General features: G+C 41.1%; 2 protein-coding genes across 3 annotated transcripts in view; both read left to right on the plus strand.

Moving 5' to 3' along the window:
- Positions 1-1,969, plus strand: part of bgnb (biglycan b) — a 14,713-nt gene extending 12,744 nt beyond the window's left edge. Inside the window, exons 7-8 of the mRNA XM_035656690.1 lie at positions 257-428; positions 513-1,969. Coding sequence (XP_035512583.1) covers positions 257-428; positions 513-710 — 370 coding nt within the window. The 3' untranslated portion in view covers positions 711-1,969. The remainder of the gene's footprint in view (positions 1-256; positions 429-512) is intronic.
- A 1,666-nt stretch (positions 1,970-3,635) lies between these two features.
- On the plus strand, positions 3,636-11,898 carry b4galt3 (UDP-Gal:betaGlcNAc beta 1,4- galactosyltransferase, polypeptide 3). Of its 2 annotated transcripts, XM_035656687.1 has the most exons (8): positions 3,636-3,916; positions 4,501-4,594; positions 4,677-5,235; positions 5,356-5,591; positions 6,288-6,478; positions 6,570-6,692; positions 7,634-7,738; positions 8,608-11,898. In XM_035656687.1, exons 3-8 carry the CDS (start codon positions 4,953-4,955, stop codon positions 8,963-8,965), a joined length of 1,296 nt encoding a protein of 431 aa, XP_035512580.1. In that variant the 5' UTR covers positions 3,636-3,916; positions 4,501-4,594; positions 4,677-4,952; the 3' UTR covers positions 8,966-11,898. The 2 variants fall into 2 exon arrangements, with proteins under 2 accessions (XP_035512580.1, XP_035512582.1); XM_035656689.1 differs by lacking the exon at positions 7,634-7,738.
- The last annotated feature ends 1,304 nt before the right edge of the window (positions 11,899-13,202 follow it).

Consider the following 13,202-nt stretch of genomic DNA (forward strand, 5'->3'; position numbering starts at 1 on the left):
GGCCTTTTCACAGAAGATATTTTGACTTGTTATAGTAGGAAAAGTTATTCTTGTCTTCTCTGTTCCTTTATCACACCTCTAATCTCTAATGTGGTTATTCATGGTCACAGGAGTATTGGCAGGCTGCAAAGGCACTAATCCTCATCTTGCTTAATGTCCTTTTGTTGCAATGATATTTATCAGGAAATTTACCCCAGTTCACTCTAGTAAAACGGTTAAGCTTAATGTACCATGCAGTGGCCTAATGTCTGCCTATTTCACGTCTCTATCCTTGTCTTACTTTTTCCAGGTTGGGCCTTGGCTATAACCATATCCGTAACATAGAGAACGGCAGTCTGTCTTACCTCCCCAGATTGAGAGAGCTACATCTGGACAACAACCGCCTCACTCGTGTTCCCAAAGGCCTCCCAGATATGAAATACCTACAGGTGAGTCTAACTTGCACACATTTTGTTTGCCATCTGAGACACAATGCTCTACTCACCCTCTCCGTCGCCACTCCTGCTTTCCAGGTGGTGTACCTCCATTCCAACAACATCAACCAGGTGGGTGTGGATGACTTCTGCCCTCGAGGGTTTGGGATGAAGAGGACATTCTATAACGGCATCAGCCTGTTTGCTAACCCTGTCAACTACTGGGAGGTGCAGCCTGCCACGTTCCGCTGTGTCAGCGACCGGCTGGCCATCCAGTTTGGCAACTACAAAAAGTAAAGAAAGGGGATACTGAGAGAGTGAGGGGAAGAGGATGGAGGAGGAGCAGATAATTTAATTAATAAAAAACTTGAGAGATAGAGGGAAAGGAGTGCATATTTGAGGTTATTATTATTATTATTATTATTATTATTATTATCATTATTGGAGAGAGGATGGAGATGATGGGCAATACATCGATTAAATAGAAAGAGAAGTGAAAAATACAATCACATAACTTGAAGGGAGTGGAAAGCAAAGCGCTTGCAGTACTTCACCTGAGTTTTCACATTTTTCAATTTAAGGTTTTGAAGGTTTTGCCATCTGAAATGGATGAGACTGTCTGAGAAGAGTGTTTTTCCCCAAGCCTAAATTGATGAAAAAATGAGTACTGAAAACTTGTGAAGCATTTCATTCCATTTTTTTTTACACAATAGTGCTTATTGTGATAGAAGTCATTTTTTGTTTTATTAACACTTCAAGATCATGATTAAATAGAAAAGCAATGCATTATAGATTTTTTTATATATACATAAAAAAGGTGCTCTGTATGACTTTCTGTGTGTGCTGATCTGGGAGATGCATCACATTTCACTGGTCCGAAGCCATTTGGCCCCGAACTCTGTGATTAAATTATACTGTATTAATAAAGAACTAGTCACAGATTTGGGGCTATTTCCCACCATTAACAGACACAAAAACAATTGCACAAAAAGTTGAAACTATTATTCAAGTTAACCAGTTCAACCTTTTTTGTATATATCATGGCAATTGATTGATAAAACGGCAACAGGTATTCATCATCATCATCTTTTTTAATTGATCTGAGGGACCTGAACCACCAGCCTGCCTGTGTAAGGAGTCTATTCTGTGCCTTTACTAATATTATGCTGTCTGTATGATACTTTAAAACAGTATTCCTTGAGGGGACACTGAGTCATTTAGAGAAAACACACATCTGCTTTGCTTTGAGACAATGAGGGCAGTGTGTTTATGTAGTGCTACAAACAATACTAGTGTTGATGCATTGTTTTGCACAGTTTTTCTGTTATGCTTTATCTGCTTCAGGGTTATTGGAGGCTTAGCCTGTTTATGTTGGTAGACCTATGTGGAACTACTCTAGCAATAAGTATTCTGTCCTGTCCCTGTTCTGTAATCTGACAAGCCACTGCTGCATGTGAATAAAGACATTTTTAGCCTGCTGCATAAAGCCAGAGAACAACTGATGCCCCTGGGTTGGATGCTGTGTGAGAAATAAAGAAGAAATATCACTTTGTGTAGAGAAAGTTTGAGTCCACACTTTATAATTTACAATGTATAATACAAACATATATAAACAAGTTCAGATTACATTCAATGTATGACAAAAACTAATCCTTTAAACTTTTGTAGGGGATTTAAGGAGGTGGAATTCTCCCAAATCCGGAATGGTAAACATAGTTGTTCATATAATTTTGATACTGTGGGCAGGGTGTCGTCAGGTACTTAAAATGCCTTAAAATGTCCTGAATTTTAAATCAATATCCTAATTTCAATAAGAGAATTTCATCTGATATCTTTAAAGGGAAAATAAAGTCAAAATAGTCCTTTTGTCAGGGTCAATATAGAATTCTTGCTTCTTCAACAGTGACTTATCTCGACTAGAAGCCTTTTTAATTTACGAAAATCATAAAAATGTGCTGGTGTTTTATTGATGTTCTGTGGTTTTTAGAGTTTTGTATGTGCTTTTGTGTCAGAATTGTTTTTAGCCACAACTACTTTACTACATCCCACGGTTATTGTGAGATTCCTTTGTCTCTGCTGTGCTGGATTCAAGCCCACAATTTCATGCTCTTTCCCACATCTCTTCTGTGTGGTGCTTTTGCACAAGACTATCTTCAACACAGATGAACACGCACGCGCGCGTGCACACACACACACACACACACACAGAGAGAAAAGAATGGCAGAGTGAAGGAGGAATCTGCAGAAAATTCTCCTTCATGAATCTGCACAGGAAAACAAAAACATGTTTTTTAAAAAAGTAGTCCCACTGCGAACATTTTCACACTGACAAAATGATATACATTCACATATCAACATGCAGACTAAAATAATGTAGATCATGTAGTCTGATATTGTAATAAGTCAGACTGCACATTAATCATCATAATTCTGATGAACATTGTGATTCAGCTGACGTTTAATATTATTAACTCCATAATTAGACCTTTTAAGCAGTTTTGTATTGGAGGTTGTGGGTCTAAATGGTGTTTCAAGTTTTTTGGAGTGCCAGGGTTACATTTTGTACATGTAAACATAATATCCTGGTTTCATAAACCTGGATAAGACCTAATCTAGGTTTTGAGAAACCTAGAAGCCAGGATACTGTAACATGTAAACACCTTATCCTGGTTTCTGTACATTTTCTGTGGGTACAAATGGTGAGACATCAAAACACACATGCAGGCAGACACTCAGAAACTTGGAAACTGTTATGATCATGTAGGATATACAGGGATATGAATTATGAATAATCAGGTTTTCATGTTCCATATCCCGAATATAGTATTAGTAGGATACTAGTGTGCATGTAAACGCACTCAATGTGGCAATAAACAGGTTTTTTGGCTGAGATGTGGCTGAGATGGTGAGATATTATGACACATCTGCACACAGATGATCAGAAACCTGGAATGTAAAAACCTTGATATTAGATCACATATAAACGCACTCAATATCTTAAAAAAATACATTTTGCTGTATAATGGCCGATCCAACATCCACACAAGCGTTTTTTTCCTTTTAAGTTAATATGGGTTAGTTTTAATCAGCGTTTACTGTGTGTGGTCAAGTTTTGGTTCGTTCATCAATCAGTGGCAAAACCATCATTTCATTTTCAAATATGCCGCTCGGCGCGTCACCGCCGTGCGCCCCAGCCCATCTGATTCAATGATACAGCGATGAGGCAGAGCGCACTTGGCCGTGTTGACACCGGACGGATATGCGGCGATGCTCTTGCGTGTGAAGGCGTTTGCAGCGGTCTCTAAGCAGCCACGGAGAGATTTCGCATCGGATGAGAGATTAGGAGGAGGAGAGGGAGGAAGAGCGACCAGCATCAGCAAAAAAAACCACAAACAAAACACCCGGTATCTTTTGGTCCATCGCGTCTGCTCCTCGGTGGCGGCGGCCCGTCGACACTCGGAGGAAGCCGGGGGCTGGATTTGAAACGTCGCAGGGATGTGCTGGTGAGTCGGCTGGTGCTGCAGAGCTTGCATGGAGCCTCTAATGAAAAAACAACTGCTGCGAATTAAGAAGCACTCCTTGTTGCAGGAGGATAAATCTTGTAGCCCGTGATCCTGTCGAATAAATGTAAACATTGGAGCTACATGATAGCCTGCACACACACACACACACACACACACAGGCCCTAACGATGGATGCTGATAGGCTAATCACCTGGATTGAAGGCTTTCTGCACTGATAACCATGGCGCTGTCCCTGCTCTACGCTGATCTATTTTTGAATGAATTTGAGTTTCCTGTCTGACAAAATTAAGCTCCAGTGGTGCATCCAGTCCATTGCAGTAGCACTGTTGGGGCTAACAGTGAACTGAGATGTTGGATTAATAGATCTGCAGGCATAAGCGTCTCTTCCATGCACGCCCCATGGAAATGTCAGTGCTGAAAATAAGCCCTTCTAAATAAAGAAGCAAACATGACATTTGTTTGTAGCTGCTTGTCATTCCCCATCTTATTTTTAGCTTACAGTAGACTACACAGTAGAACTGCTGCTGTGCTGCTACTCATTCAACTCTTTTTTTTAATAACAGAAAGTTTGAGGATGAAAGGAGGAAGAGGAGGAGAGATGTGGAGTGAGCCCTTCCTGGCCCAGGACAGGTTTTAGTTAGGCCCTTGCAAATCCAGGTAACCTACATTTAGACTGAAGTAATGCAATAATAATAATAAGCAATAAATGTAATAAACTAACTTTCTTCTTCCTTCTCAGTGACGTCTGTGGTCAGGAGGTGATGGCAGTGCTGACTGAGCTTCACCACCACTGCTACCCCTTCCTACAGATGGACGCCCCCCTCCTGTACGCCTGAGTCTGCACTCAGTGCTGCCTCCTTCCCCTCCTCTCCTTTTGCTTCTCCTTGCTCATTTCCCACCTCTTCCTCCACTCTCCTCATCCAGCTGCCCGCTTTCTTCCTCCCCCACACATCTCTCCCTCCCATCCATTTCCCCCACATTGAATTTCACTGTACCTCTACAATCTCACGTTATTATGGCGTGCTTTGGGCGCTCTCTGGACTCCCCGTGTACACTAGCCCTGCTGGTGGGCTTCCAGTTTGCCTTTGTTCTCTATTTCTCCCTCGGGGGCTTCAGAGGCCTGGTGTCTGTCCTGGTGCACACCACAGAGCCGGAGTTTGATTACTCCCGACCTCATGACGTCTATACCAACCTCAGTCATCTGGGAGTTCCGCCTCCCCCGCCTCGCAACTCTGGCACTGGACCCCCTGCCACGGGACCGCCGCTGAGAGACTGCCAGATCCCCTCCCCACTGCTGGGTGAGAGAGTCAGAGGGGTTAAATGTGTGCTGTTACAGTAAAATGCTCTTTGAACAGCTGTGTGGAATTTTGCTAAGCTGTTGGTCAGACAATCAATCAATTTCCATTTCTTTCCTCCAGTCGGACCTGTGTCTGTCCATCTTTCCTCTCCTCTGTCTCTGGAGGAGATCCGACAGAGGAATCCGTTGGTGTTGCCGGGTGGACGCTACCGACCTCCAGACTGTGAACCCCGCCACCACACAGCGATAGTGGTACCGTATCGGAACCGGCAGACTCATCTCCGTGCCCTCCTCTACCACCTTCACCCCTTCTTGCAAAGACAACAGATCCACTACAGCATCTATATAGTACAGCAGGTTAGGTTATGAGTGTAATACTGCTGTGTTACATGTGTATATATTCCAAGGATAATAGTAGCATTATGTAATAATAATGGTGTTACTGCTGTAACAATACCAGTCTAACACTGTTATGGTAAATTACCAGTGTATTACTACTTTATATTATTACATAATACTCATGTATTATCAGTATATTAATATTGTAATATTTGGGTACAACTAATGTAATATTTGTTTGGTGTATTTCATGTATATATATAACCAGTCTATCATTGTGTAATGCTGGTATATTACTGTATAATAGTGGCTGTAACAGCTTTGTATTATTGGTGTACAGCATAACCAGATATACTGGTTTAATACTGTTATACAGAATATAATAATGAAGTGAGGTAAACATCTGATTTAAAGGGTCAGTTCACCCAAATAAATGTTTATGTTGACATAACAACATAAACATGTTGTTATGTTTATGTTTGTTACCTTAGAATGAGCCATTTTTTCTACGGTAGCCCAAATGGACTATCTAAACACTGGCAGTAGAAAAGACCTGTTTGGGTTTTTTCGCGCACTTCGTCTCCACCATAGGTTCTCCTCTGCGCATGGAAGGGGAGGGTGAAGCGAGGAATTTGCAATCTGTAACTACGCCGCTAGATGCCACTAACTCCTACACACTGGACCTCTAACATCTGTCTCTGTTTCTAACTTCAGTGGGGGAACGGTACTTTTAACCGAGCCAAGCTGCTGAACGTTGGGGTGCGGGAGGCCCTCAGAGATGAAGACTGGAGCTGCATCTTCCTGCATGATGTTGACCTGCTGCCTGAGAATGACCACAACACCTACACCTGCCACAAGCAGTTCCCCACACACCTGTCTGTGGCCATGGACAAGTTCAGATACAGGTAGAAGCACGGTGTGTATGTGTGCGTGGATGGACGTATTGTGCTGAGGCATTATTTTTAAGATTGCACGCTGGCGATTTCACCCTCCCAGGCTGCCGTACCCACAGTATTTTGGTGGAGTGTCTGCAGTGACCCCGGACCAGTACATGAAGATGAATGGCTTTCCTAACCAGTACTGGGGTTGGGGCGGAGAGGACGATGACATTGCTGCCAGGTAAGGAGGGTGAATGGCGCAGAGGTCCACATCCTGCGTGTCAGCATGTGAGATATACATGTGTTCAGCATCCAAACTACATGCACGCCCATTTCAGCATCTTGGCTACTTCTTCTTCTCCTTTATCATCTTTTTTTTACTGATTCATCTTTTTTCTCGTGTTTACAGTTTCGGTACCACGTTTTCCTTTTCTTTGACTTTTATTTTATGCGTCCTAACATCATCTTTCATCTTTCATCTTCACGTCCCCTCCCACTGCTGTGGCTTTGCTGTGTATCTCTTGGAGTGGGCTCAGTGAGTATGTTTGCATGGACTAGATCACAGCTGTGGGCTGGACTGCGTGCTTAAGAGTTTTCAGGCAGTTTTCAGGCCCATCACATTCTGTGCTGCGGTCCTCTCTCTCCACTCTCTGACACTTCTAGCATTTGCCAATCTGTTGTGAGAGAAACTGAATGGAACAAGAAAAAGCTTGCACTAATTATTACAGGAGGCAAAACTACAAGAATATTTATTCCCTATGTTCTGTAACACTGACTTTTGTGCATGTTGCAACCTAAAATATATCATATACTAAACTACATTTGTCACATTATGTTTTGATTGACTTAGATAAGGGTGGTACAGAAGCATCAGAGATGGAAAAAGGGAACCACAGTGGGTTTTTTTTTACCACCTATGAGCCATAAAGGTGTGTTATTCTCATACATCACCTATAATTCAGTTTGTTTTCTTTCTTTTTATGGTTTTAAATTAATCCCTTAGAGGCTAGATCTACTCAGATTGAGGATTGCTGTTGTTTTAAGATGTAGAAAATAAAATGGATAGTAAAGTGCCAGGCTTTTTTGATCTAATATTATCCTCTGAGTTTAGTTTTCCAGTTAAATGCCTGAGAATGAGAATCTGCTGTTCCTGTTGACTCCTGTTGTGTGCTGCCTATCCAGAGTACGTCTGTCTGGCATGAAGATCATGCGCCCTCCAGTGGCCATTGGTCATTACAAGATGATCAAGCATAAAGGAGACAGAGGCAATGAGCAAAACCCACGCAGGTACAGATAGACACACTCTCAAACACACGAAAATGATGTAGGGACATTTTTCACGCTTTCCAATATAATTTTGTGGGGATATATTTTTAAATGATACAGTATTTTCACACATTAACACTCACTTTGTACCACTAACATTTCCATTGCTGGGGACAAGCATCAGAATTATGTTGTTTTCCCCTTTTTGCCCCAACCTGTCCTGTAATAATGGCTGTTTCTCTTCATACTTTTTTGTGTGGTGTTGGCATTTTCTTCTGCTTGACCTGCCGAGCCAACGATTTCTACTCCCTCTGGCAACATGCTCATTTGTTTTTATTAGAAAAACACTCTTTTCCCATCCGTGATGCTTCGGAAACATATTTTTGATTATAAAAACAAGCGGCTGCAAATCCGCTGCAGCACCACGAGTCACATTTATTCACATTATTAACTTTTACGGAGAGGTCTTTTTCACTTGGTATCGTTAAAGGAATAATTTGACATTTCTTTCTTGCAGAGAATCAGATGAGAAGATCAATGCTACATATCTGTCTGTTAGCTTAGCTTAGTAAGAGACTGGAAACAGGTGGAAACAGCTAACCTGGCTCTGTCAAAAGGTAACAAAAGACCCGTCTACCAGCACCTCTAGAGCTCAGTAATTCACACTATCTGAAAATAAGTATAAAAGTGCTAAAGTGTAAAAATTACATTGCTTTTACAGGGGTTATGTGCTGGGATTATTTATCTCTGGGCACAGTGACTTTAAAACTCCAGGACAAAGCCAGGCTAGCTGTTTCCACCTGCCTCCAGTCTTTATGCTAAGCTAAGCTAACAGTTTCCTAGCCTCATATTTTGACACACACACAGTGATATTATGTTTGTCGTTCTAGATTCGACCTTCTGAAGAGGACCAGACTCAACTGGCGCTCTGACGGCCTCAACTCTCTGACCTACGATCTCCTTTCTAAAGAGCTGGAGCCTCTTTACACCAACCTCACCGTCAACATTGGAGAAGACCCCCGTCTGCCCCCGGGGAAAGCACCCATCCCCTTGAAAACAACAACCCCTGTCCACAACCACAGCACCAGCAAGACCGGAGGCCCAGCCAAACAGGAGAAGGGGCAAGAGAGCAAAGGGCCTGTGGCTGCAAATTTGACTGTGGTGAAGCCAGTTGGTGAAAAGACAGAACCTGACCAGTCAAAGGCAGCGAATCAGACAACACAGAAGAAGACAGCTGTGATGAAATAGGATGAGGTCTATGATAAAAAGACTGCATCACATCTGTAGCATAAAGTGGCTTCTACCTTTGTTTTGATCTGAAAGACAAAATGAAGGAAAGCAGCGTAGTTGTGGGACATAAAGTGCTCAGTGCAGGTTAGGGACAGTTATGCAATAGATCCAATGAAGAAGCCACTTTTGTCTACAGGGGTGCATTCAGGAACACGACTGAGTCACCTCTTGGTTTGTCATCTGCTGAATGTGACTCTGGCTCTAGTCACAGACAACAAGTCTGGGGTCCGGTTCATGACCAGTTTGGGGCCAGGAGAAGAATGAAGGACTCAGTCATACCCACATAGAGGTCCAAAACATCTAAATGAAAATGAGACAGCAAATATATAAATCTCTGCTCTTTTCCAGACATCGCAAGTTGTAAGCAACCCATCTGCTGCCAGCACACCTGCAGCTTCATCCAGTTTGCTCCCAAAAAACTGCTGCTGTCAGTCCACCCCACTGCACGGTGGGTTTGTGTTTCTGTGCCTTCTCTCTTTTATGCGCATTTTATAGACTGGTATAGCTGGTATAGTTGCTTCTAGACGCTGACCTGGGGTTCATTTTACTTCTCCTGCGTCGCAGCAAGTATTAGAAAGCAGGGAGGTTAAAGTTGATCCGAGATCAGAACAAAAGATTTGTTCCAGGACTGCCGTTTTATATTTGTGTGCATTGATCAAGCGCTGACCGGCTCCATAGTTATCAGACAATTTTAGAGTTTATATTTATATAGAGAGACTTCTTTATTTGTTTACTGGTTTGTTTTACGCGTCCTTCCTTACAGTCTGGTGCCTCTCTCTCTGTGACATTTTGTTTCTAGACAATCAAATCATATGGGAAGATAACTCTGTATCCAAACACATAACAAAGTGAGGAAATATTATCATGACTATCTTTACACCTGTCAGATAAACATAGACTTGGCATGATAGTTGTTGTCTAGTTCGACTATACTCTCAATACATGGATAGACCTGTGCTTCTGATATTATCTGTGATTTTATTATTTTTCTTTTGGATTAGTCAGGTATGGGAAAAAAGCAAACTTGCAGACAATATTGTAGGCACGTGACTACACATTTGCCAGTTTCAGATTGTGTTTTAATAATAAAAAAGGTCATAGTCACGATAAAGCACTGTGTATAGATCTAGGTCAGCTTTTTACTAGAAGGCCTGTGCTTTCTGTGTATTATGAAAGACCCCGGTGCATCTAAAAGCTATAAGAATGTCTGCCTCTCCTTGTCTGTCATTCGCTAGAATGAAGCTTTTGTGTCTTGAAGGAAAGCAGACAAGAAAGAAGGAAACGCGCATATTAGACCGAAAATGATTTAATTTTATTCTGAGGGCTGCCAAATTAACACATGCATGTGGGTAATTTGTGTTGACAGATCAATTTATCACCTACTTTTATGATCTAAAAGTGACTTCATTTTTTTCCCCCCATATCAGCCATTTGGAATGTATTATTTTGAGTTTTCATCCTAGTTTTTGTGAAGGGAGAGTTTATCAGGTGAGCTTTTTTTGTGGACAGGGATTCGAATCTGATCACTCGTAGGGCATAAGATTTCTTGCTGCTATTTGACTAGGGAAACGGTTAACTGTATAATTAATCTTCTTGAAGAATGACATACTGTAACACTACTTTTCTGGTGTGGAATTGTGTTTTATCATACTAACAGGTAATGTATTATGTATGCTAATTTGAATGTATTTAATTTATTATTTATTTATTGAGTCACTGATAGAGCTAAGTGCGTATGTGTTTCTCCACTGTAGAGCAGATTATTATCCCTTTATACTATATCTCCATGTTTCTTATGTTAACATCGTGCCTCATGAAATAAGCCCATATTACTGGAGGAAAGAAGGCATACCTCTGGGTTATATGTGAGCGCCCTCAAGTGGCACAGTCTGGCATAGCGCCAGCCAAGAACGATCCAAGGACTGAATGAAACTGCAGTGTTGTGACATGAATGTTAATCATTAATGTTGGCCATTCACAGGTTTCAGCCAATCAAATCTTTGCATTGCTCTGTGTGGAGGGTTTTTCGTTTGCGTAGTGTCACATGATTGATCCTGCAAGCTTAAAGGTGTAGAACAATTTTACTTGTCAATAGAACCAAAAACTACACGGTGAGTGTTTTATGAATGGATATAGTTTTATAGAAGGAGTCTGCGTTTATTTATGATAAAATATTAACTGTTTCAAACAAAGAGTGCTGTACACACAGATTGTCTTGACAGAGTTCACTGAGAAATTAGGCATAGTTTCTTCTTTATACTACATAATAATTTAGTTGCATATGAATAGATAATATATCCTCCATGTATCGTATTGCCTGGGACAACGCCTGTATGACATGAAGCAGTGACAAACTGAAAGCTTTTAAGGATGTTATGTAATCTCAGCAGATTAATCAGCAAACTGTGTGCTTACCTGGAGATTGTTCTATATTTAATAAATAGGCTAGTTTTTATAAAGGATGTTTTTCGCATAAATGTTGGAAATATATACTGTGTAGTTGAATGCAAATTCAGTAAACAGGATTGGAACTTCTTAGTAAAATTTTTTTATTTAAAGAAGTCATTTGATCATGATTTTATCCTTATTAAACACGATTGAGAAATATTTGTGACTGCCAAGAACCACCTCACTAGAAAGATAGGATGTTTATGTGTCGGTAAATGAGACGTAATTAATACATTACATCACTTATAATGAAAGGGCCATGATATTTGTATCATGCGATGATACCTGTTGTCATCATATGTTGCCTCATTGGTCTTGAAGATGAAAAATTGTGTGTGTGTTCGTGTGTGTGTAGAGAGCAAGGTCATCAAAAAAAGGCAACAGATGCAGTAAACTATGATGGACAGTGTTGTGACAGAAAGCAAATACGTATATCTACCAATAAAAACACATAATCATAAAATGTCTCTTTCCACATTTTCTATCATGACCAGCCTTACCATACACATTTATGCAATGACATGAATGTGGAGCAACACATATTTGAATACACACTGTACTATAAATACTTACAGCGATGCACTTACTCCCCCACAACACTCGAGGCCTCTTAATGAATACAGGCTTTAGCATTTTGATTAATGCTGCCACAGCTTTAACGCTGTAGAGATCAGATGCTCATGCTAGCTGGTAGATTAGCAGCCATATATCATCATCAACACATGCTGTAGAGAAATCTAAAACTGCACTAACCTGTTACATCACCCCGTGTATTGCAGGCCCCAGAGTTCTATGTGGGCATAAAGAGCAGGATTAAAAAGTTGGATATGAGATCATACCTATAAATAGACAGTGACCCCCAGCTTTGTACGTTCGATCTGTTTCGTAATCTAAAATGCTGTATGACTCACCAAGAGAGGGCAAAACACAATCTCGTGAACTGGGTGAACAAAAAAGAGCACCTTACAACCGATCTCAGTGCAACGCCAACACACACTACAGCCTCAAAATAGGACCATAGAGATGAAATAACACCCCTGGTAGACTCTGCAAGCTTCACAAATGTAGTATACTGTTCACACTGTTGGTCAATTGCAGCTGATAATACTAACACATTTTCCTGTTATTTTGCATACAATTTCTTCAAGAAAATACATTGCTTAAAGATAGATTATGTAACTTGAGTTGAACAGCAACCATCGTGGCCACAGGTGACAATGATGGGATAATAGTCTCACTTTAACTAATAGCTGAATGATTGTTAACATGTTCTTAAACATCATGTAATAAGAGACAAAAGTTTAATAACATGGTAATCGTGACATAAACTGTCTATACTAACCACCACCCACCCATACTGAAGTGTATCCAGCATGTAGTGTTGGACCTAATGTAATAAGACATCATAGTTTAATATCTTCTTTTAAAGTCATCACACCTGGACGTCTTTCTGTAGTTGTTCTGTGATGCTGTCACTCTGTGACGGCAGCAGTGACAGTCTAATTTGCACTTTCCCTCCAGTAGACTGACACACTGGCCTTCTGAAGTGACCGTGGCAGGCAGACGCAGAGGGCTGAGACAGCCTTTAGTCACCTCCTGTTACTGTATGGCCTAGGAGACACAGCTGACCTCTCATGGCCTCGGGAATACTTTAGTGCTCTGAGCTCACACACACACACACACACACACACACACACACACAGAGAGAGAGAGAGAGAGAGAGAATTATATACTGTATATATAAACA

This window comes from Morone saxatilis, unplaced genomic scaffold (assembly GCF_004916995.1).
Source record: "Morone saxatilis isolate NCDOM2014 unplaced genomic scaffold, NCSU_SB_2.0 Contig15, whole genome shotgun sequence".
Lineage (NCBI taxonomy): Eukaryota > Metazoa > Chordata > Actinopteri > Moronidae > Morone > Morone saxatilis.